Raw genomic sequence first — 26159 nt, 5'->3', positions numbered from 1 at the left:
GGAATCAGATACAAAAGGCATTCCAGAAAAAGACAAAATTATGAGGAAAGGAAACAATTCAATTGTTCCCAACCAAGTTAGATAAGGTTGAAAAGAGGGAAATTTAGGATGGTAGCAAGTTCTGTGTGTATTATGGTGGTAGTTGCACACTGTAAGGCATTGTCCACAGCTCTCTGAACTGTGTATGTTAAAATAAGCATGAACCAAAATAAGAAAAAGACCTGTCTATGAAAAAGGTAAAAACATCAGTTTAAATTATTTCATTAAAAAACTGTAAAACAGCTGGGTACTGTTGGCCCACACCTGCAATCCTAGCAACTCAGGAGGCCGAGATCTGAGGATCAACGATAGAAGCCAGCCCCAGCAGAAAAATCTCCATGAGACTTTTATCTACAGTGAACCACTCAAAACATAAAAAAACCAAAAACAACAACAGCAACAAAAACAAAGCAGAAGTGGAGCTGTGGCTCAAAGTGGTAGAGCACTATCCATGAGCAAAAGAGCTCAGGGGCAACACTCAGACCATAAGTTCAAGCCCCACAACAGCAACAACAAACAAACCCTGAAACTGTACAACTTGTCTTACTACTTATTTTCAATATTTTATAATATTATGACATATGTGTCAGTTCAGAACATGGCAATAAAAGTCAATCCTCGGGGCTGGGGATATGGCCTAGTGGCTAGAGTGCTTGCCTCGTATACATGAGGCCCTAGGTTTGATTCTCCAGCACCACATATACAGAAAATGGCCAGAAGTGGCGCTGTGGCTCAAGTGGCAGAGTGCTAGCCTTGAGCAAGAAGAAGCCAGGGACAGTGCTCAGGCCCCGAGTCCAAGCCCCAGGACTGGCCGAAAAAAAAAAAAAGTCAATCCTCACTCAATTAAAGCTCTGCCTCTGCCATTTATGAACAGAGTGACCTTATGCAAATTATGTCAATCATATCTCATAGAGAGCATTCACTGATTCCTTTTAGCCACTTTCTAACTTCCTGGTTCATAATAAATATCCACCAAACATAGTCACTTGAAGAACATCCCAAAATGGCCTACATAAGAAGACATGCATATAAATGAATAAGTTATAATACACATGAAAACAATGAAAATAGAGCAAGTATAAAGTGTAATAGCATAACATGGGAAATAATTTGTGATGTCTGGAAAAACCAGTGAAGACATTCTGAAGTAAATCCAAACTAAGACTTAAAAAATAAGTAAGTAGTTTTCAAGCTGATGAAGAGTGAAGGGCATAAAATGTCATGGTATACTTGAATAATGATGATCAATTCCCTTTCCCCCCCTTTTTAAAGAAGAGTGAAGCTATTACACAAGGGAATCAGATAAAGAAGAGACTTGAATGCCAATTTCAGAATCCTGCTGCATCTCATCTTGTGGCACAGGGATTGGAGTCAGCAAGGAGAGAGAGACAATTTAGACTTGCATCTTACAAAAATTAATTTGATCATCATGGAGAAAACGGATCAAAGCTAGGACAAGGCCAGAAGATAAAAAGACCTAGCCAGAAGAAATGGTAATATTCTGAGCTTGAGTTATTGGAATGGAAAGGTAAATATAAGTCCACAAGACTTTTAGAATCCAATAATTGTGTCTGAGGGAGAACGAGTGGCAGACTTCATGTTTGGGGAGTTCGGTGGTGATGGTACTTCTTGATAAACAGAAAGCATGTTAATACTGGGGAAAATGGTACATTTAGTGTTTCTATTCAAGATTCCTGTGGACTCTGTCATGAAAGAATACCCAAGTCTACAGTTTAGTGTCAAAGACTCATATATATGTGGCAGCCAAAGTCACAGGTACAAGTAATACTACCCCAGGAAAATGCAGAGTGTGAGAAGATAACCAGGAATAGGTTCCTGGGAAATACCAACAAATAAAACTCTATAAGGAAGACCTTAAATAATGATCATAAAAAATCAGAAGATCAAGAGAATGAGGTATCCCAGAAACCAAGGTAGGACCTTCAGGAAAGAGTTTGTCATCAAATATGTAACCTGTCCAGAAATGTCAAGGAAGACAAGAATTAAGAAACACCCAATGGATTTGGGTAGGGACAAAACTAAATCACTACAATCTGAAATATGAATGGGAAATTTAAAATGTAGAAGCATACAACACAGCTTACTTTTCTGGAAAGTAATGTCCAGGAGAAGAAAGAGAAGAATACATAGAATGACAGCTAAAAGATTTGGATCCGTGTCTCCCAAAGGTTCATGTGTCAGTAGCTTGGTCCCCAGGGTGGAACCAATGGAAGATGCTATTGAATCTTTGGGAGGTGGAATCTAGTGAGAAGTCTGTCATTGGTATATGCCTCCGAATAGGATTGTGCGAGCCAGCACCTTTTCCAGGCTCTTCTCTTACTCATTCGTGAGGTGAGCATTTTCTTGACCACATGTTTCCACCACGATGTCCACCCTGGCCAGGAACCCAAAGAATAGAACCACTCAATCTTGGAGTCTAAACCATGAGACAAAGTAAGTATATTTTCTGAAGAAATAATTGCCTCCAGTATGGTAACTGAAAGCTGAGTAACACAGAGATGGAAGGTGTTTGGGGGGATTTGTTGTTGTTGTTGATGTTTTTACTTTGTAAGGCACGGGAGGACTTGACTATGTTTACAAAATGATGGGTTGGGGAGGCTGGAAGAAGGGAAAAGACTGAACATACAAGAGGCTATCAGGCAAGATCCAGCCAGAAGACAGAAAATCACACAGGATATGCAACTAATAAATTTAATATGAAGAGTTGTGAAGTATTTGTCACATGATTTTAAAAGGTGAGACACAAACATGAGACTATATGAAAGTAGCAGTAGTGAGAAACATCCAACACTTTTAAGGAGAAACGTATAGGAAAAATGAAGGAATGAGAAGTTCAGCTGGGGCTTCGGTGGTTGCTAGACAGTGACTGGGGGGAAGGCTGAATGAACCATTAGAATAGGAATCTCCTTGAGTATCGTGGATGTGTTTAAAGTTTATCTGAGGAAGCTGCTGACTTCTGAGGAGGGAAGCCACAAGGGGAGAATAATGATTTCTGGAAGGAGGATCTGTTTGTGACACGTAGAAAGAACTGGAGTGAGAAAGCCAAGTCACCCGCTACAAGGCCAAACAGCATGATCTGATTTGGGCTGACAATCACAAGACAAACGCGAACAAAGCAAGCCAACTGATCGTGTTGGGGGGATAAGGGAAGGGGAAAAAGTGAACAGTGTCTTTATTTTAATTTGGGGGCGACTGGAAGAATGGGAAAGGAGGGAGGGAGAAACAATCTTTGAAGGGTCTGGGTGGTGGACCCTCCTGGAAGCGGCCATAACTGGACAATGGGAGGCACAGCAGCCCAAAGCGCGCTCTCCATCGCAGGCGCGCTCTGCAACCCAGCATGCGCGCGCTCGGCTTCCCAAGCGCGTAAGCGGGCCGTTGCCTAGCAACTAGGGAAAACAGTGGACGCGGAGGGGCGGGCCCACTTCGGCCGGTGCTTCTTGCTAGGCGTGAGGAGCCGCTGCTTCTCTGGACCCCCGTGCAGGTAAATGCAAGCCCAGGACTGCCTCCACACCTGTGCCTGACGGTCGGAGAGGCCCCAAAGCAGGGGCTGGAAGCAGGGGCTGAGCAAGCCTGGAAGCTGGGGGGAGAAGGTAGTGTGCGGGTGGGGACTGCGGACACTTGAGGGGTCACTGCCTTGCATTTAACAGGTGGCAGAGCTGAAGGCCCGGGAGGTAATGTTCAGGCCTAAGATTCCATTCCTTGACTGTGAAGGACTCAGGAAATAGGGCTTAACTTGCTCTAGTCCTTCACTTTCCCTTAAAACAAAGCCAGAAACAAATCCTTAGAAAATATTTCCACCATAGGAGACATTTAAGATGTAGCTAGAAATATTCAGAGAAGAAATTCTGAGGACCAATAAAACCCATGAGAGGGAAAAAAACAAACACCTCACAAAACTATGACTCTAGATCAGAAGATGCAAATTCACATGAAGCAATTGATTTTATGTCAATACCCTGAACTTGGTAACTTTTTTACCCAGCTGTTTAACTGCTGGAGACTCATTATAAAGAAGCAGTTGGGGAAGTAGGTGACATTTTTATGTCCAACAATATTCATTGCAGCCCTATCCATAATTCCAGAAAATTGGAAATAAGGCAGTGGCTTTAAAATATTATTTAAATGGCATGTTATATTGATTCAGTAGAGACCATTAGTGAACTAAATGGGGGTAGAAATTGTCTGAATTTGCTTGTTAATTTAGGAACTTAGGGAATTGGTCTGAAGAAAGGGAAGAGAATAGAGGATGAAAATCTAGGTAGTATGGCAAAGTCACTTGAAATTACACAGGGGGTCAGGATTAGAGGAAAGTGGGAGAATATGAGGGAGAAGGTAATACTGTTCAAAACCAAACATGCTCATTACCTTATGTGGCTGTAACCCCTCTGTACATACCTTTGCAATAAAATTTAAATTAAAAAATTACAGAGGAAACTATCAAAATGATACCAGTCTTCTTGAGCTTCTCTTTGGGAGGCTTTTGTTTTATTCATTGTCCCATTCTTTGTTTTCCAAAATCCCTGCAATAAAATATATGACCTTTATAAGGGGAGAAATGTCAAGCCAGGTGCTGGTGGCTCAAATCTGTAACCCTACTCAGGAGGCTGAGATTTAAGGATCACTATTCAAACCCAGATGGGACAGGAAAAGTCCCTGAGACTTTTGTCTCGGATTAAATACCAGAAAGCCAGAAGTAGAGCGGTGGCTCAAATTGATAGAGCACTAGCCATGAGCAGAAAAGCCCAGGGACAGTGCCCAGACCCTGAGTTTAAGACCCATGACTGACAAAAACGAATAACTAAATAGAATGATGTCATCTTAGTGACTTGTTCCTGTACTATAGAAGCTATTCTCTCTCAGTCTCTGTGTGTGTGTGTGTGTGTGTGTGTGTGTGTGTGTGTCTGTGTGTCTGTGTATATCTTCCTACAACTTTAGAAGTACAAGGCTTAGGTCCTATGTACTTCAAGTAGCTACAAATGATATTTGAGATTTGAAAAAAATGTTGAGTCTAGTACATGGAAAGAAAACTAAAAATATTAAGCATTTTATTAACATTAAGTTTCATTACATTTGAAAACAATTTCCCTATTTCATGAGAACATTCAGGAATACATGCTAATGGCCAAGTTATTCAAAAGCAAAACTTTATGATGGTAATTACAATACGGGATGTGGGTACATTGTAGCACATTAATATAGTAGCATTTTAATATATTAGATGTAGTATAAGGTAGTCCATTACAGAATAAGCATTCCCACTCTCTTACATTTATGTTGCCTAAAGTTAGTGAATTAAAATAAAAGTCTTTCAGAGATCTATGAATTTCTATGAATATGTAGGTTTTTAAAATGTATGATAAATTCTGTTCGGTTCTACTCAATGTTGCAGTGTTCTGACTTTTTTTCTTTTTGCTCTGCTTTTCTTGTTATTATAAAAGTGACATAAACAGGGCTGGGGATATAGCCTAGTGGCAAGAGTGCCTGCCTCGGATACACGAGGCCCTAGGTTCGATTCCCCAGCACCACATATACAGAAAATGGCCAGAAGCGGCGCTGTGGCTCAAGTGGCAGAGTGCTAGCCTTGAGTAAAAAAGAAGCCAGGGACAGTGCTCAGGCCCTGAGTTCAAGGCCCAGGACTGGCCAAAAAAAAAAAAGTGACATAAACGGGCTACAATAATATAAGTCAGGTAAAGAGTATATTTCTTTTTCAGCAATATTATGTCCCCCAGTTTTCCCCTCTCATTCCCATTTACATGTTGTATATAGTTCATTTTGAACATAGTATTTAGTGAGTACCACTGCTACATTTGTTCACCTTTTTTCCTACCATTTCTGTCTCCCCTTACACTCTCAAATACAGATAAATGAACAGACAAAACAAAGAGAAGAGAAAACAAAAAGAGCAACAAAGTAGAAAACTCATTTCTATTTCTTGGAGCTCATTTCGATAAATACTATTTTGCATGATCATATACACATAGGTATTGAGCCTTTCTGTTCCTCTCCTGAGTGTCCTCCTTTGGTCTCACTGTGTGCCTAGAGTCCTGTATAGTTTATAACGCCCAGGTGTGTTTTAACTCTTCCATATATACAAGAAAACATGCACCTTTTGTCTCTCTGAGCTTGGCTTAACACACTTAACATGGTTGGTTCTAGGGCCATTCATTTGCCTTTGACTTTGACAAGCAGTTCCAACTAACCTGACATCAATGTGCTCTCCAAGGGTTTTCTACTTTCCCAAGATTTCTCTTGAGATTATTGTCTAATTTCCTTGAGAATAGACTATACCATATAACTTTATTCTAAAACCAAACAGTTTCGCAAATCTCATTGGAGAAAACTAGAAGCATTTCTTGGGTTATTCTAATAGGCACCACTTGTCTTAGAAAGAAAGTTCATTGTACCTCATTGAGTTACTCCTCTGTGATATAGCAATTATGTACTTAGTATTTCTTTGATTTTTTTTTCTCCACACATCTTGGGCATTGAAGGGGAGATGGGGAAGGGTAATGATCTCAGTTTCCTTAAAATATATCTCTTCCCAGTTGCATTTTTATTGAACTATGGAATATGTTAACCTTTTTGAAATCTAGGAAAATGACACAAATGTTGATTCAGATTTGTAGATCTGTAGAGACATTCACAATATCAGGGGGAAAATACAGCTAATAAGAGCTGGGAATATTCCTCAGCACCACATACATAGAAAATGGCCAGAAGTGGCACTGTGGCTCAAGTAGCAGAGTGCTAGCCTTGAGCAAAAAAAAAGCCAGGGACAGTGCTCAGGCCCTGAGTTCAAGGCCCAGGACTGGCAAATATATACAGCTAACAATATTACAAATAGCACAGTTACTATTTATCAGATATTCCTGCAGCTATATCAGAAAGATAAGAGAAAGAAAATAGACACACACAAATCACAAAAGTCCAGCTTGAGTTATAAAGATGGTAAACTGTTTTCAGTCATGTAAGTACAAGTCATATCACTGGAAATCAAGATTAATTAATGCTCTGTGGTCAATAGTTTTCCTTTAATGTTGTAGAGTTTGAAATAGTTGTTAAAATTCTTGTGTAGCTGCAATTATTTCCACATGTATTACATTTTCTTTTATTAGGTAAAAATGTAAATGAGAAAACAGACATCATCCCAAGAACTTAAATAACAGATGTATACACAGTTATAAGGTAGACATGACACTGTATTCATTTTTGTTGCATGTTGGTTTTTTTCCACAGGATGGGCAAAAAGATAAAAAAGGAAGCAGAACCACCCCCTAAGGATGTGGTAAGTTTCTGATTTGAATACTAGTAGCACTCCAACCATCAGTTTGAAAAATAAATTGTTCAAAGGGTTTGGCATGTACCAGTATATACAAGAACACAGGGTGGCAGAAGTCCAAAGTGTGACTAATGATAAGATTAGTCAGAGAAATCTAACAGGATATAAACAAACATGTACAACACTGCCATTATGTAATTAACACAATTAGAAAGTAATGATTAGCTTTTCCAGAATGTGGATGGCACGTGTATAGCCAAGTTAATGAGAAAATAGTTTGGATTTGTTCTTTTTAAATACTTCACATCTACGTTCGTCAGCCTCGAATAATGGGATTCAGCAAAGCGAAATTTCAAAAGTAACAAGAAGTAATGCTCTGAGGCATGTGTTCGTCGGATCTGCTGGTGACCTTGGATGTGAGAAGTCCTATATTTTCCTGTTTTATGAATGGAAGCCTGGGATCACTGTATTTTTCTATTCCAAATGCCAAGCAAGGTATTTCCTGTTCTAGAAATCTCCTACTCTCTGTGTAGTAAGGCCTGAACTCAGGCCTCACACTTACAAGGCAGGCACTATACCACTTGAGCCAGGCCTCCAGCTCTTTAGGTTATTTCTTAAATAGAATTTTGGGGTTTTTTGCTTTGGCAAGCCTAAGATTTCAATCTTTCTTCCCATGCCTTCTGCCTAGCTAGGATTTTAGGTCATCTATTGTCTTTATTAAATTACTGAAAAAATTATGTGAAAGGTGAAAAATGATCTTCAACAATTTTTTACTTACAAACACTTTGAAACATAATTGATGGGAGCTTCTTCAGCTAAAATGCAAACAGGAAAAAAAAAACATGGTGGATAGACTTAGAGGATTTTAACATTTGCAGGAATTTGCTTGTACAGCAGAAACTTCCTCTGCAGAATAGAGCATGGTGGTAAAGACCAAACGCTGTGTCCTCAAACCAGTCACTCATGAACTAGGTTACTTTGGCCAAGTTGCCAAACTTAGCCAAATTATTTTGGTTTTTCTTTATATCTTACATGGGAGTTGTGCTCTCCAACATGTTTGGATTGTTGAATGAACAATACTCAAATTGCATGAAATTCTCAGGGCCTGGCACTCAGCACTCAAAACTCACTGGGTAAGTAAGAACTGATAGTGTGGGACTCCTGTGAACTCTGTCACACACACACACACACACACACACACACACACACACACACACACACACACACCCTGAACACCACCCTCATATATGGTACTTCAATAGCACTAGCATGAGAAGTTGCAGGAAGGTCTCACAGATGTAGCCTTGGTGGTTGGAGGACGCTGCTTCTGGCTTCTTTTGTTTGTTCATACTCCTACAATGTAGCAGATCCTCTTCTTTAGCCAATGCAACCTAGCTTTGCATTCCTCCATTAAATTTTTTCCGCCATCAAATAGCACTGTTTGAACTCAATACAGTTTGAATGCAATACTTGAACTCAATACAGTTCTTGGCAACAAGCACATTTGGACTAAACGTTGAATTAAGAGATATCAGTGAGATATTTACAGTAGTGCCTAGCACTAGGGGGAAATGTGGCAAACGATGATACTGAGGATGTAGTTCGCTGTGTGCTGATGGCTCACACTTGTGATCCTAGCGATTTAGGAAGCTGAGATCTGAGGATCTCCATTCAAAGCCAACCTGAAGCAGAAAAGTCTGAGACTCTTATCTCTAATTCACCACCAAAAAGCTGAAGTGGAGGTGTAGCTTGAATAGTAAAAGGCAAGTGAGAGCACAAGTAAGATCTAATAGTGTGGGAATCCTGTGAACTCTACTACACACACACACAGTTGTAGTTGAGGGAGCTGCTTATCATTCTACAGACCTAAAGGAGTTGGGGTGAACTGTCCAAGGAGGCCAGACTATCAGCTGTAGGAGACCATCTGGCCCAAAGGCCTCAGGGGCCTGGTCTATGGCCACCATGATTCATGATCAGGCCTGTGAATTTGCAAGCATGGGGACTGTATTGTAAATGTTTTCGTGGCCATTGTGCTTTGCTGGCTAAGTCCACAGCATCTAAATTCTCCATGTTTCTGACTTGGTCCCCGAATCTCAGTGAGTATCAAGTGATATAACATTTATGTGAATAGCTCAGCACTTTATCTCCCTGTGGAATTGTGCCTGGGCAACTAAGCCTGGTGATAATTGAGTCAGAGCAACAGGAAATGGTGGGACGTGCTCCTCCTTCGGGCTCCATGTCTTCTGGAGCTTGTTTTCCCCACGTCTTCTTGATCATTTGTGACAGATAGCAGTGCCATTTTAAAACGAAAACAACATAATACACACCAATGATCAGAGAGGGACTCATTTTCTATCTTTCTCCTTCATCAGATATAAACAAAATCACCATGAATTAGTAACACAAAGATGTGTATAGATTCACAAATAATACATACATACATATATATACTGTATGGTTGTTACCAGGCTGCTCTACTTTACCGTAGAAGTTTGCTACTGTGATTCAAGCTGCAAATGAAAAGCCAGATTAGCTATTTTCATTTCCGCCTTTAAGCAGGTTAGCAGACTTAGGTCTATAAGCATTCTCTACCAAAGTTTCATATTAGAGGAATACAGTCTGCTTCCTCTTGTTTATCTCTCTTTGCTGTGTAATTGGATCCTCATGATCTGAAAGCACTGATGTGGTAAACACATTCCAATAGAAATCAAAAGAGCCTTTTATTGTGCTTAGTACCACTAAAAAAGTCACTCTCCTGATTTATCTGTTTTCACTGAGCTCGACTGAATACTTTTTAGATCTGGCTTTTGAGTACAGTAGCTATTAGCCATGTAGGGCTTTTTAAGTTTAATTTATAATAGTTAAACTTCACAACTAAAAGGAGATTTAAAACTCAATACCACAGGGCATTGGTGGCTGAAACCTGTAATTCTAGCTAACCAAGAGGCTGTGGTCTGAGGATCCTGGTTTGAACCCAGATTGGGCAGGGAAGTCCATGATACTCTGTATCTCCAACTAACCACCAAAATGCTAGAAGTGGATGTATGGCTCCATTGGGAGAGTACCAGCCTGCACACACACACACACACACACCCTTCAGTTCCTCTACATTAGGTATATTTTAAGTGTTCAACAGCCACATCTGGCCTGTGAAGGCCACGTTAGGCAGCACAGAACAGAATCAGAACATGTCCATCACTGAAGTTTTACTGCACAGAGCACTGTTCTTGACAGTCTTATTTCCTGAGCAGAGATATGGAAATACTCTGTAAGTCTTTCCAACTGTCCAGGCAGGAAAACAGAGCTTTGCCAAAATGCTTTTCCTTTCTGTGAAATTATTTCTTTGTAAATAATTTCAGTTTGTCATTTATTTTTGTACAGAGCATGAAATTATCATTTCACAACAAGCTCGCTGGTGACTGTGACTTTCTCATAGAGATGCAGAAAGGATGTGTAATTACAGCACAGCATTATTTATTTAGTCAGGTGGCATTCTGTTATAGCTATCATTTCATTCTCAGTGCCTTTTTAAATAAAAAATTACTATAATGCTGTAGGCACGGTAGGAGAAACAAATGTCATGCCAAGTGTCTCCACGGTTTGCCAAACACTGGCATTTTTACAGCAATACAACTCTTTAGGTTGTAACTTCCCTTTCTGCTTCTCACAACCTATATTTTCTTTGCCTTCATGATGCCTGAAAAATGTGGCAAAAGACCAGAGCATTTTCTAGACTAGTAAGATATTAAATGAAGGGCTGGGAATATGGCCTAGTGGCAAGAGTGCTTGCCTCCTACACATGAAGCTCTCGGTTCGATTCCCCAGCACCACATATATGGAAAACGGCCAGAGGGGTGCTGTGGCTCAGGTGGCAGAGTGCTAGCCTTGAGTGGGAGGAAGCCAGGGATGGTGCTCAGGCCCTGAGTCCAAGGTGCAGGACTGGCCAAAAAAAAAAAAAAAAAAAAAAAGATATTAAATGATATACTAGTTTTTGTTTCAATGTATTTTATGTTCTCTACTCCTGTGAGAATTGTGGAAATCATAATGTATCTAAACTATATCTAAATGTATTTACATAATATATTTATAATATAATTATATTTACAATGCATTTAGATATCTAAAATATATTAAAATATATAATAGAGATTTATAATATGTACATATGTTTATATATATGTTTATATATATGTAAATATGGAAATATATTCTGAATGTATGGTAGCTGGAGAAGGTATCCAGTTAAAATGTTGGGAAACTGCCTAAAGCAGTTGAGAAATTTCCTATCAATCTCAAGGGATGTTGTGCAGTTAGAGAGCCTTTAGAAAAATGCACTTTATGTGTCTTGATAAGATCTCATGTATAAAAAATGTTTTCTATTGAGAGACTAATCCCCTTCTTCAAAAATTCTCTACTCAGTGCTAAAGAATGAGAGAGAGCTTGATATATTAAAAGGTTGGAGTTGTGGTTCTTAAATTGTAGATACACATCAAGGTATTTGGAAGAGAAATGTGAAACCTAAGGAGAGTAAGAAGATTCTTCCAAGAATGGTAATCCTATTATAAACAAGATCTTTTGGATTGAGGAAAAGCAAAGGTTAATCTTCATTTCTATGCTTCCATCAGAAAGAATGGCATTGCCCCATTGGTAAAGAAATGGAAAGACATGGAAAGCATTGCATTAGGTGAAGTGAGCCAGACCCAAAGAAACATAGATTCCATGGTTTCCCTCATTTTTTTTTGGCCAGTCCTAGGCCATGAACTCAGGGCCTGAGCACTGTCCCTGGCTTCTTCCCGCTCAAGGCTAACACTCTGCCACTTGAGCCACAGCGCCACTTCTGGCCATTTTCTGTATATGTGGTGCTGAGGAATTGAACCCAGGGCCTCATGTATATGAGGCAAGCACTCTTGCCACTAGGCCATATCCCCAGCCCATGGTTTCCCTCATTGGTAATAATTAGTATATATCTAAGATAGTCTGAGCAGAGCATCACAATAGCTATTGAGCTGTGCACATATGATTACATAAGATGATGCTAAGTAAAATGAACTTGAAGATATGGAAACAGGAGGTTTTCGTTGTTGTTATTTTTAATATACTATGTGAAATTATTTCTTTTTTCTTTTGTTTTTCTTTCCTATGGTTTATTCCCTTGTCACTGTATACATTTATCTGAATTAGGGAAGGAAAGAGGAATATCAAAATGTTGAGACAAAGGATAAAGGTTGAACAGATGCAACAGCAATATTGACAAGACAGTATGTTGGAAATTAACTGTACAACTGGGGAGGGGAGATGAGAGAAGGGAAGGTGGGAGAAAAATGAGGGAAAGGTAACAAGTTTGACAAGAAATGTACTATCTTACATATGTAACTGTATCCCTCTGTACATCACCTTGACAATAAAATTAAATAAAAATTAAAAAAAGAAAAAATGCACTCTAGATATATATCCGCATCTTACCCCCAAACCTCTTTATTCACATTTTTCATAGAAAAAATGACTAGAAAATGATTGTATCTGTGAGTAAATGTTGACAGTTTACTTGTAAGCATTTGTGAAATACACCCCAGATTTTTTTGTGCATAATTTCAGTAGAAGAATATGCCTTTCGAAGTTCTGTGCATTTCAGATTTAGGTTTTGTGACAGTACTGTTAAGGTACATTTACGTTCTCAAGCATGAAAACATGTCTAGGGCACTTTAAGGTCTTCCTTTATAGGGCTGGAAGTGTGGCTGAAATAAGGATACAGGGCCTAACCGGCACCATCTTGGCCACTTGGTGGATGATAGGGAATTGGGTTTACCTGCACCATCTCGTCTTCTTGGTAGAGGCAGGGAAATTCTACCCCCCAGGGGGTGGGCATGCTGAATTCCTAGAGGAAGAGACAGGGACTTGGACGAAAGGTTAGTGAACCTGTCTGTCCTATGCTTCCAATTCATGAGACTCTCAAGTTTCCTGTGACCCTGCCCACCCCCTGACTCTGTTTAGGCCACGCCTCTGGCTCCTGGCTCCTGGCTCTCCTCACTATGGTGTTCCCACTTCAGCTCTCCATTGGAGTGGATCTGGTTTGTACTGTATTGTTTTTCTGCTCTTTCCTTGCTTTACTACTGTGATCACTCTGTTTTCTAACAGTGTTAAGTGTGTTTGAGGAGCTGCAGATCTTTGTGACAAGAGTCCACCTGCAGTCACCAGCTTTCTAATAAAAACTCCCAGTTCCACCTCTCAAAATTTGGCCTCTGTGTTTCTCACAACTGACTCCCCATACAACATGGCTCAAGTGGTAGAGTCTGCCTAACAAGTGTAAATCTCTGTATTCCTAGTCGCACCAAAAGAGAGAGAGAGAAAAAAAAAAACATCCCTCTACATTTATAAAGTGCTTCTAAATTTCAGGTACTATTATAGATAGTGATGATAGAAAAATAAATGCAGGGTTCTCTACCTGAAGAAGTTCATTCACCAGTAGGTAGGTCAATTATTGAGTGTTGACTATATACATTTGTTCTTCAACATCCTGAGCCATCAATACCATTCACTTCAAGTCAATGATAAAAGTAATGATGAAAGGCAGAGTAGGATATAGAAATGGAGATCAATAGGGCCGCTGGGGACAGGATCAAGGTCAAGAGAGACCTCACACATAGGGGAGAGGTAAATTTTTAAAAGACTTAAATACAAAGAGGAGCACGCTATGCTACCATATCTGAGGGGAGCACCCTAACCTAAACATAGAAAGGAAAGCCTGTGTTCAAGGAACGTCAAAAAGGGTGGGGGAAAGAGTTTGAAGAAATCTTTAGATATATTGGATATGTCATTTACCTCAGAAAGATTTGAATCAATATTCTGGAAGATGAAGTGGAAGAGATATTTAACAATACAAAAACAGTAAATTTTGCCTATTAATTCAATCTGATAGCTTTATAAGATTTACTTAGCCTTTTGATGTTTATTTTGATTGTTAACTTTTTTTCTATCATTTCAAGTTTTGGAGGCATTTCGTCATATTTTCATGCCATATTTCTTTTCTATTTTATTTTTTTCTAAATTGAGCAATTTCGGGCTGGGAATATGGCCTAGTGACAGGAGTGCTTGCCTCATATATATGAAGCCCTAGGTTTGATTCCTCAGCACCACATATATAGAAAAGGCCAGAAGTGGTGCTGTGGCTCAAGTTGGCAGAGAGTCTTGAGCAAAAAAGAAGCCAGGGACAGTGCTCAGGCCCTGAGTTCAAGCCCCAGGACTGGCAGAGAGAGAGAGAGAGAGAGAGAGAGAGAGAAATGGCATTTTGCTGGGAATATGGCCTAGTGGTAAAGTGCTCGCCTAAATTGAGAAATTTCCTCAATTAACTTTTCTTCTGTAATTTGAAGCATCTATCAATCACTTGTAGCCTATTTTTTAACCTGAATTTCTATATAATATAAAAGATAGTGATATTCATTTTATTTTATTTTATTTTATTGCCAGTCCTGGGCCTTGGACTCAGGGCCTGAGCACTGCCCCTGGCTTCTTTTTGCTCACGGCTAGCACTCTGCCACTTGAGCCACAGCGCCACTTCTGGCCATTTTCTACATATGTGGTGCTAGGGAATGGAGCCCAAGACTTCATGTATATGAGGCAAGCACTCTTGCTACTAGGCCATATTCCAAGCCCCTGTGATAATCATTTTAACCCAAAAAGTATCCCCTAATTGTGTCATTTCGGGAAAAAAATCTAGAATTTTGTTTCCAAGTAGTTATTTGGGGGTGGGGGGAGAGAAGGGTTGTTGCGATTTTTATACTGGTCCTGGGGCTTGAACTCAGGGCCTAGGCTCTGTCTCCGACTTTTTGTGGTTAAGGCTAGCACTCTACCACTTCTGCAGCTCCACTTCTGTTTTTTTGGTGTTTAATTGGAGATAAGAGTTTCACAGACTTTCCTGGCTTTGAACCACAATCCTCAGATCTCAACCTTCTCTATAGCTAGAATTACAGGTATAAGCCACCAGCACCCATCATTATTAGGGTTTTCCCCTGCTTACAGTGTTCCATGATTATTTCAGGAATCCTTTCTTAAGAATATTAGGAGGCAGCCACGTGGCTTACACCTATAATCTTAGCTACTCAGGAGCTTGAGATCTGAGAATCACAATTTGAAAGTTTATGACACTTTTATCTCCAATTAACCACCAACAAAACAGAAGTGGAGCCGTGGCTCAAGATAGAGCACCAGCCTTGCACAAACAAGCTAATGAAGAGTCAATGCCTGGGCCCTGAGCCATTACTGGCACAAGAGAAAAAGAATGATATTGTGATTTATAACATCAGCAAAATTCATTGTTTTACATTATTACTATACTTATTGGTCAACCACTGTTGATCAAAATTAAGTCCTCCCTAATTGCTGGAATATTTGCCTAGATGTATGGTTGATAAACTTTTAAATGTGTGTGTGAATATATCTTTGTAATCTTCCCAGATATAAACTTACAGAGCAATAATTGTTTTTCTCTGAACTTTCTGATTAGCTTCAATGAAGAGTTAGGAGCAGGGGCAGGGAGCAGATTTTGGCTGAAACCTCCTCTATTGTTCTGTTTCCTATAGTATATTTTCTGTTTAGTCAAACCACTGTTTTATTCAATGTGAGTCCAGTGTTTATTCCCATTTAAAACTTTCCTTGTGCTTTTTTTTTTTTTTTTTTTTGCCAGTCCTGGGCCTTGGACTCAGAGCCTGAGCACTGTCCCTGGTTTCTTTTTGCTCAAGGCTAGCACTCTGCCACTTGAGCCACAGCGCCACTTCTGGCCGTTTTCTATATATGTGGTGCTGGGGAATCGAACCCAGGGCTTCATGTGTATAAGGCAGGCGCTCTTGCCACTAGGCCATAGTCCCAGCCCCCTCCTTGTGCTTTTTAACTCGATTTAATATCCTCCTCTCTCTCTCTCCAAACACCATTTTATCCACTCTTCAATCATATCTAAAAATCCCACCATTTTTGTGGAATTTTCTCCCTTTAACTCGGCTCAAATTAACTGCTCCCTGTTTGTCACAGATTTCATTGTCCCTGCCATATGGTTTTTGCACTTCATAGGCTCTTAGAATTTCCTATCTGGAAGAGATCATATAATCAAATTCCTTCATTTTTCAGATGTGTAACTATGCTTATGTGAGGTTCTCGGACATTCTGAGACTATCTTTTAATACATAAATAAGATGCTTCTCAAGTCTCAAGCCCCAAGTACTCTTCAGAGTCCTCCAATTCAAATTCTGTGGGTCCCCACAGCTCAGGATCTCCTGGTAGGTGTAGCAGTCAACACCGCCATTGCTCCTGGTCCAGCTACACAGCAGGTTTCTTACTGTCATCGGACGTGCACGAGTGCCACCAGCCCAGAATGTATGAAAGACATAGTGTGTCTCTCTCAAAAGAGTTTTAAGAGGCTTAACAGCAAGCATGACTTTCCTGTCTTACAAGTTCTCACACAGACAAAGATGGACAGTAGCTCCTAAACAATGTTGGAAGATGCTGTCCTAATATCCAGCATCTATTTCTCCTCTGTGGGGAGTATTTATTCTGCATATATCCTTTCATTACTTACTGCATTCACCTTTCTTTTTCACTTTTCCAATCTCAGACTATTGTTTCCTTAGTCTGAGTCATCTATCTTTCCATCTCCAGCCTAAAACTATTAGTTACCATATCCCCAAATAAAAGAAGATGCACACAGGAAGAGCTAACACAAAGAATCAACCAAAATTTTGGAATACAGTTATTTTTCCATTTAACATAAGCAGAGTTTGCTCTTTCACAAGTCTGGAAATGGAAGGAAATAGTGTGATAATTTATTTTCTCCTTGACCACAGAAAATACCTAGAAGTTATGAGTTTGTTACTTTTCATTTCAGCTACACATGAAGTACCCCAGACTCAAGGTAGAAAATGGGTCATATTAGAGTTCTAGATATTTTCTCTATGCTGTAGCACCATTCCCTCTCTTCCATATTTTACTCAGTTTTACATTTTGTTACACACCTATTTTTACTGTGTTTTTGTTGTTTCATATTTGTAATCCCATGAGTCTAGTGGTTGGAATGTAAATACCATTTACTGAGGCTAGCAGGACTTCACATATAAATAGGTGCTCAAGGATTCTTGGGAGGTGACTAAGAATGCTTTAACCAGCATCTATGATGACCAGGTGATACTCTCCAAATCATCCTTGTTTTCTCCATAACACAGAAAAGGACACTGACACCTTAGGAACTTGAGTAACTACATGGTTGCATTTAGAAACTAGATCTGTCTGATTCAAGCACTTTTTTCTCTTCCCATCAAACCCCATAAATTCCAAGACTCCATGTTGATCATTGTTTGGCTATTGGTGATTATTCTTTTACAAACAGGAACTTTACAGCACACTTACATTAACTCTTATTGGCCACACCATCTTTGCACGATGATGATCTCTTTGAGTTGCAAAAATTTTGAAAGTTTATATGTGAACTTGATATTTTTCTTTTTGCATTTCAGTTTGATCCATTAACAATCGAAAGCAAAAAAGCAGCAACTGTGGTGTTAATGCTTAATTCTCCAGAAGAGGAAATTTTGGCTAAAGCATGTGAAGCCATTTATAAATTTGCTTTAAAAGGTTTGGAAACCTTCTGTTTACTTTTCTATTTCACTAGTACTGTTAAACTACTAACCTCAAAATGTGCACTTTTCTTACCAGTATTTAACTTACTTCTTATCAGATGAATTCTTTCAGACAAACAGAATGGCATTTAATTCATTACCTGAACATAGTGTGTCTCCTAAGTGCCCAATCTGAAAGAGTCAGTTAATCACTGGGCAGAATATTCACTTGGAAAATATTGTACTTTTTAAACTGGAGTCATAGGAGTTTAAAAATTCCCCCAGAGGTCAAGGTTAGAACTATCTGAACATAGAAATAATGAAGATACCTGAAGTATAAAAAAATATCCATGAGTCCATGCAGTGTCAGTATAAGTGAGTGAAAGAGAAAAGCCACATCTTCCACATAGAAGAATACCAAGTGATTTATAGAGTTCCTCTGCTTCAGGGATCTGAGATAGAACTTTCTAGGTGGGAACTGAACCTAGTAACTGTGACTATATAGCAAAGCATGACAAACATTACCCCAGGTAGGAGATCAAAGACAACATCAATAGTGACAAGTTAGACTGATGACATGTGCTCTTGATATGGTGGCACACACACAAAAGGACCTTTATTGCTGTTATTCCCCCTCCCCAGATTGTAAAACCCTAGTTGCATCACAATTTTTAAAAATGAGACATACACTCCTCACAATTGTTGTGGCCAGCAAAAACTCTGGAAAACTCTCCCAGTCAAGAAGAGCTAAGGAGACACAATGATTAACTGCTGCAGGAACCAGATAGGAATCGAACATAAACATGACGTTAGGTAAAAACCAAAGAAACCTAAGTAAAGATGGTCTTTAGTTAATAACAATGGAAGCTTTCTGTACTATCTTTTAAATTTGTCTATAAAACAGTTAGCACAAAAAATAATGTTTTAAAATGATAAATATGCACCATATTCTATTGAAATGCTATTCATAGAAATATTACAAACATATTAGATGATTATTTTTTTATTTTTATATTTTGTTGGTCATGGGGCTTGAACTCAGGGCCTAGGTGCTGTTCCTGAGCTCTTTTGCTTAAGGCTAGTGCTCTACTACCTTGACACAACTCCACTCCCAATTTTTGAGTTAGTTTAATTGGAGATATGAGTCTCTTTGGGAGTTTTCTGCCCAGGCTGGCTTCAAACCACAGTTCTCAGATCTTAGCCTCCGGAGTAGCCAGGATGACAGGAGTGAGCCTCCGGCGCCCACCTTAGATGGTTATATTTTAATTCATCCCAAATGATGATAAAATTGGGACTTTTGTACTGTATGATATTTTAATTGAGACTTTGAAAAGTTTAATGTAACTCTGTAATTTTTAGCAAAATACATCAGACTAAAATAGCACAATTTGATTGTAAAAGAAATTATACTTAAAACATTGTTCTGAAACATGGATGAGAAAAAAATAGTTCATACCATTACTGCAGTTCTCATCTGTCAGTGCTGACTCCAGTTATCATTGGGAATTCAGATAAAAACTTGAGGGGCTCTGGAAGGCTTGGTTCAGGAGTGGGGTGTGTGGAATTCTGGGTCAGATGTCGAGGAGGGGTTGGGTTACAGATCTGTGGCAGCACACATCCAATTCTGCCGAAGAGAGGCATCATCTGTTACCCAGCTGTCCTGAGTACCAAATTGTGTGTCATCTCCTCTTGTGACATGAAGTTCTAAAAAAGTTTTCAGGGCAATCAGAACAAAAATAGATTTTTTTTTTTCTAGCAGTGTTTTGTAAAAAAAAAAAAAAAAGTTACAGAACTTTTCCTTCTGGTCAAGATGGAATGAAGGACCAGATTTATTTACTTTACTGCATGAATCAACCAAGAAAGCAGACAAAATATACAGCAGCTGGCAAAACACTGAATAGTAGACAATGAAAGATGGTGTCACTGAGAGACAGGAAATTTAAAAAAATAATAATAAGGCCTATGATTGCCCCAGTTGCTGCTTTCAGGGAGTTACCAGGCCACAGGAGAGAAAAGGGTAACCTGGTAGGAGTTTTCAAATTGAGAATACAGAACTGAAAGTCCAAACAAAAACAACTAGAATTTTCCAAGGGTAAAGGAGGAGAATGAGTTGAATGCAGAGAGAACTCAGGAAGTCTTTAAAATATTTAACTCTATGAAGAAGTAAGTACTCATGAGGAAGCTACTCAATCAGAGTCACCTATAAAGAATTAAAGGTAACAAGGCGAGGTGCTAATGCAGAACAGGAAGTAATACCTGTTCCCATCAGCCAGTCTGAAAGGCTTCATCATTCATGGAGAATTGTTTAGAATACACAGAACAGTCTCTTGTATTTGATTTTTAGCATGTATTAGTTCTAGATTGAGAACCATTCTGGGATTACAAAATCTGAAAGGATCACACTGTTCTCAAGTAACTTAATTGTGCTCCTAAATTTTGAGAATACAGAAACATCTATTACTAAAAAACATGACATTCACAATTTCTTATATCCAATAAATTACTGGGTTTGAAAAGCATCAAGATTTTTTTAAAAATAGCCCATAATAAAAACATACATTAATCAGTAAATCAAAACTGACCCAGATATTAAAACTATGAGAAAAAGACATTATGAGATTAACTACAGCTGTATTCCATATGTTCAAGGAGTAAATAAAGGCATAGATGATATAAAGCAGAACATAATATAATTTCTCGAGAGGAAGACTCCAATGCCTAAGACACAGAGCACTTGGAGAATGGATTAGCTGCAGATTATACATTGCAGAGGAAAACAGTAATGAGTTGGAGGATAGACAAACTCTTCAAGCCGGACATGGTGGCACATTTCTAACATCCCAGCTAAACAGAAGCACAAATAGGAAGATTTCGGTCCAGGTTACCCAACAAAAATTCAGACCTGGTTTGAAATAAAAATAATACAAAAAGGGCTGGGGATATGGCCTAGTGGCAAGAGTGCTTGCCTCATATACATGAGGCCCTGGGTTCGATTCCCCAGCACCACATATACAGAAAATGGCCAGAAGTGACTCTGTGGCTCAAGTGGCAGAGTGCTAGCCTTGAGCAAGAAGAAGCCAGGGACAGTGCTCAGGCCCTGAGTCCAAGCCCCAGGACTGACCAAAAAAAAAAAAAAAAAAAAAAAAGAATGAGGATATGACTTAGGTAATAGAACAGCTGCCTAGCAAAATGTGAGGCCCTGAGTTCAAACCCTAGTAATACAAAGAAGGAAAGAGAGGAGAAGGAAGAGAAGAAGGTGAAGAAGTGCCTATCCAAAATGAGGCACAGTATGAACAAAGATTGGAGCACATATACCACATATATGTTACTGGAACTCTGGAACAGAGATAACAAAAGAGTATTCAAGCTAGACGCTGGTGGCTCACAATTGTCATCCTACCTGCTCAGGAGGCTGAGAACCAGAAGATCAAGGTTTAAAGCCGGTTTAAGCAGAAAAGTCAGCAAGATGCCATCTCTAATTTGCCAGGAAAATGCCACACTGGAAGCATGGCTCAAGTGGTTGAGTACCAGCCATGAGCATAAAAGCCAAGGGAGAGTATGAGACCCTGAGTTCAACTACACACCCACACCCAAAAAATAATAGCCAAGACTTCCCCACACCTGATGAAACCTCTAGATTTACAGATCTAAGAAGCTCATAGTCATAACGAATATGATATAAACCAAATGAAGGTACATGATAAACTAATTGCTGAACCCTGGGATAAAGAGAAAATACTAAGAACAGCAGTGGAAATAGGAGATTATGCCACATTTGGAGGAACAAAGAGAAAGGTTATAACATACAGCAAATAAACAGTAAGCAAGGTAATTTCTCATCAGAAACAAGACAAGCAAAAAAAGTCAATGGAGCATCATTTTTAAAGAATTCAAAGAAAATTTGAAATGTTTAACTTAAGCCCAGTGCGTGTGGCTCATGCCTGAAATCCTCCCTACTCAGGAAGCTGAGATATGAGGATTATGGTTTGAAGCCGGCCCAGGCAGGAAAGTTTGAGACCCTTATCTCCGATGAACTTTGAAAAAAGAAATGGAGCTGCTCCAGGGTAGAGCACTAGCCCTGAGTAAAAATGCTCAGAAACTGCTCCCAGGGTCGGAGTTTAAGCTCCAAGATCGGCACCAATAATAAAAAAATAAAATAAGTGAAATAAAGAATTTTTCAGACATATAAAAGCTGAAGTGATATATTATCAGCAGACCCACAATACTAATTATGATAACAAAAGTCCTTCCATGGAAGGAAGTGTGGCTATACACAAAAGAGTTATGCACTGTCAGAAATGGTAGTGTATACAATTGTTCTCGTTGTTACAGACACTTGAAGGCAACTTTAAATGAAAATAATAATCATATACTGTAAAGTGTGAAGAACACATCTAAGCAAAATAAATGAAAATATAAAGTAGAAAAGTAAAAATGCAAGCACACCACTACAAGGTTCTTGGACTATATGTAAAGTGGTATAATCCTACTTGAAAGAATATCCATCAATTAAAGCTGTATATACAACTTAATGCATCCAATAAAATAACAAGCCTGGAGCCAATGGCTCATCTTATAATCCTAGCTACGCAGGAGACTGAGATCTGAGGATCATGGTTCAAAGCCACCTGGGGCAAGAAAGTCCATGAGACTATAATCTCCAATAAACTATTCAGAAAAAGCCAGAAGTGGAGCTGTAGCTCAAGTGGTAGAGCACTAGCCTTGAGTACAAAGAGGCTCAGGGTCAGTGCCCAGGCCCTGAGTTTATGCCCCAGGACTGGCAAAAAATAAAAAAAATAATAATTGTGATGTTCTATGTCCTTCAGTTGGCAGGGAAAAACTGCTCTGTTGGATAATAAGCAAGATCAAACTACATTCTGTCTTCAAGAAATGCAAGTAGAATACAAAAACAAAAGTAAAAGTCAAAGGGTGAAGAAAGCTTGCAAGCAGTAATCAAAACAAACCTAGAGTGTACATGGTAATAGCAGAAAGGTAAACAGAGATAAAGGTCATTTTATCAAAAGGTTGTAAAATTCTCAATATAACCACTAACCTAATATCATACTGTCAAAGTAAAGCTGGTAATGCAAGGAGAAATACATGTTCACAATTAGAGCTCAGGATTTCAATACTTCTTTTTCCAAATTAAAAGCATAAGTGGACAATAAAACTATAAGAATATAAACTATTTGACCATTATATCTATGAGTTTAACCTAATTAATATTTGTAAAACAACCTAGGAAGTACAGTACACATTATTTTTCAAGGACATCCATAATATTTACTTAAAATCAAGTATATTCTGGGCCATAAATAAGCATAAATAAACATTAAAGCATGCCAAGCAATTAAATGTGTATATTCTTATAACAGTGAAACTGAATTAAAAATCAATAACACAGTATTTGGGATAATAACTAGGAAGTAAATAGCATATTTTAAACAATCAAACAGCATAGACGAAATTAAAAGAAAATAACAATTGAAAATTAAAACACATACCAAAAAGAAAGGACAAATTATCAATACTAAGAAGGAGAGTCGCAACAACACTATGGAACCTATTGATATTTAAAGAGGTAATATAAATATCAAGAACAAATTTAATCTCAACAAACTTTACAACTTAGTTGAACTGTACAAATTCATTTCAAATTCCCAAACTCATTCAAGAGAAGATAGATATCCTGCTCTATCTCTAGTACAAAATTAAAATAGCTAGTTTTAATATTCTCAAAGAAAACTCCAGGTTGCAGATGTATGGTCTTGTTTTCAGAGTATGGCCCATCACTTCAAGTACAAACACTGGAATGTTATATGAGTAAAAGTAACTTTATTGTACTTTAATTCTGAACTGCAGTCTATGTTTTCATAGTCTGGTGACAGCATCAGGATCTGATCATTACTGTAGAATCTGCAGCTTGGTCCAAAACACTTCAGGGATACATGGCCTGTTTCTAAAATGCAGCTCAACTCAGCCTTTGTACAACACATTTATCAAGTGCTATTGCATGAAGAGCCCTGTGCTAAAGACCAGGGATACAAGAGAACAGGACAGTATGTTCTCGTGCAAAGCTGAAGAGGCAGGCATGACATGGAGATCATGGAGTGACTTGAAAATGAAGTGGGATGGAGACCTAAGACAGACCTGGGTGTAGTGACAAGATTACACAGTGGGATCCGAGGGCTGAGTTGGCACAGACTGGAGATGAAATGAAGTTCTCTTTGCAAATATCAGGGAAAACCGTTGAACAGAAAATATACCAGTACCTGAGCCCTCTGGTTCATCCTAAGAGAAAGTGAGTAGAAGCAGAGGAACAAGAAAGGCAAATAGATTTTTTTTTCTCTCTCTCTCCATTTCCCTTCCCCCTCTCCCTCCTGCCCTCCTCCTTTCCCTCTCCTTCCCACCTTTTTGGGTACCTTGAGGTGAACAGTTCTCTCCCAAATATTCTTGCCATGTGATGTGCCAGCGCAAGCCCAAAGCCACAGAACCAAGTGGCCAACAACTGAAACTCCTAAATCTGATCTCACTCTGTAGCACAAGGTAACCATGAACTCTCATCCTCCTACCTCTGCCTCCTGAGTGCTGGGATTACAGGCATGGACCACCAAATGCAGCATCAATCCCAGTCTTGAAAGAACAAAATGTTACAAGGGATCTTTCCAGAAAAACCTGGATGCATGGAACTCAAATGACTCGGCCATTCTCAGAAGCCACCTTGGAAACCCAGCCTAATATCCAGAATATACAGGGTGCTCAAGAAACAAACACCCTCTAAAAAATAAACCCAATTAATAATGCACAAAGGAACTAAGTAAGAGACTTCTCAGGAGAAGCAAGGATGGACAGTAAACACATGAGAAAATGCTCAACATCCCTGGCCATAAAGGGGAATGCAAATCAAATTAACTGAGATTTTATCTTACCCCAGTAAGGTTGGCCTGTATTGATAATATGAACAACACCAAATGCTGATGGGGATGTCGGGGAAAGGTACGCTATTACACTATGGGTAGGGATGTGAACTGGTATCCTCACTCCTGAAGGCAGCTCAGAGATTCCTCAAAATCTCAACATAGAACTACCCTACAATCCAATGATGCCACTTACAAGTCAGGACAGTAAAGACACGTGCACACCCATGCTCACTGCTGCACTATTCATGACAGCAAAGCTGTAGAAACCACCTAGACTCCCTGCAACAGATGAGTGGATCAAGAACATCAGCAGTTATGGATCATGACTGACTCTGCTCACTCCATCACCATCCTCCCCATCATCTGATCCCCTCCAAGCCAACAGAGACACATCTCTCTCTTCCTGCAAGGCAAAGCCAACCGAAGATTATCCTCCAACCACCAGACCCTGCTAGTGGTGCATCCATTGGTGCATGCATTGGAGATGCCATAGGGTGTGACTCTTCCCATCTGCAACAATAGAAGACTTCTGATGGCACACCTTGGGCTCTCTTTCCTTTCTTTGCCTCTGGGAGGGAGAACAATAATGTTAATTTGCATAGTGGTCATGAGCACTGAAACAAATGGTTAGGCTGGGAATTTTCATCAGTGCTTTAGTGGAGCATCAGCACTGAGAACTTATCAAGGAGATGCTTCAGAGCCCTGGGTATGTGCACTCTGAGGGAGGCAGCAGGTGCATTCAGCCCCCACACCATTGTCTGGAGGTTCAGACGCTTGAGAATACTTGACTCCACAATTACTCTCTTCAGTGCATTTTCTTATGGGACTGCTTTTGATAGGCTTCCCTTTATTTATTTTTTATTTTTATTTTTTGTCAGTCCTGGGGCTTGGACTCAGGGCCTGAGCACTGTCCCTGGCTTCTTTTTGCTCAAGGCTAGCACTCTGCCACTTGAGCCCCAGCGCCACTTCTGGCCTTTTTCTGTATATGTAGTACTGGGGAATTGAACCCAAGGCTTCATGTATATGAGGCGAGCCCTCTTGCCACTAGGCCATATTCCCAGCCCTATGCGACTGTTTTTATTCCTAATATTATTATAGAAAATTCTTCCTAATATTACTACAGAAAATCATCCTAATATTATTACAGAAAAGTAAACCAGTAGTACAAAACAATTACATTTGATTTCTAGTGTGTTGTTTTTAGGGATTGGTGCTAATTAACTTCATTGCTCATTCTTTAAAACAAAAGAAGAGCAAATGGCCAATAGGAATTGGAATGGTACCAAGAACATTGCTCAAGGG

At 39.3% G+C, this 26159-nt stretch overlaps 1 protein-coding gene across 1 annotated transcript in view; it reads left to right on the top strand.

Annotated features, from left to right (window-relative positions):
- The window catches only part of Armc3 (armadillo repeat containing 3), a 91835-nt gene that overhangs the window by 5528 nt on the left and 60148 nt on the right, over positions 1–26159 (top strand). Inside the window, exons 2-3 of the mRNA XM_048367608.1 lie at positions 7297–7345; positions 17836–17953. Coding sequence (XP_048223565.1) covers positions 7297–7345; positions 17836–17953 — 167 coding nt within the window. The remainder of the gene's footprint in view (positions 1–7296; positions 7346–17835; positions 17954–26159) is intronic.

This window comes from Perognathus longimembris, chromosome 18 (genome assembly GCF_023159225.1).
Source record: "Perognathus longimembris pacificus isolate PPM17 chromosome 18, ASM2315922v1, whole genome shotgun sequence".
Lineage (NCBI taxonomy): Eukaryota > Metazoa > Chordata > Mammalia > Rodentia > Heteromyidae > Perognathus > Perognathus longimembris.
This window is presented reverse-complemented; position numbering and strand designations above follow the sequence as displayed.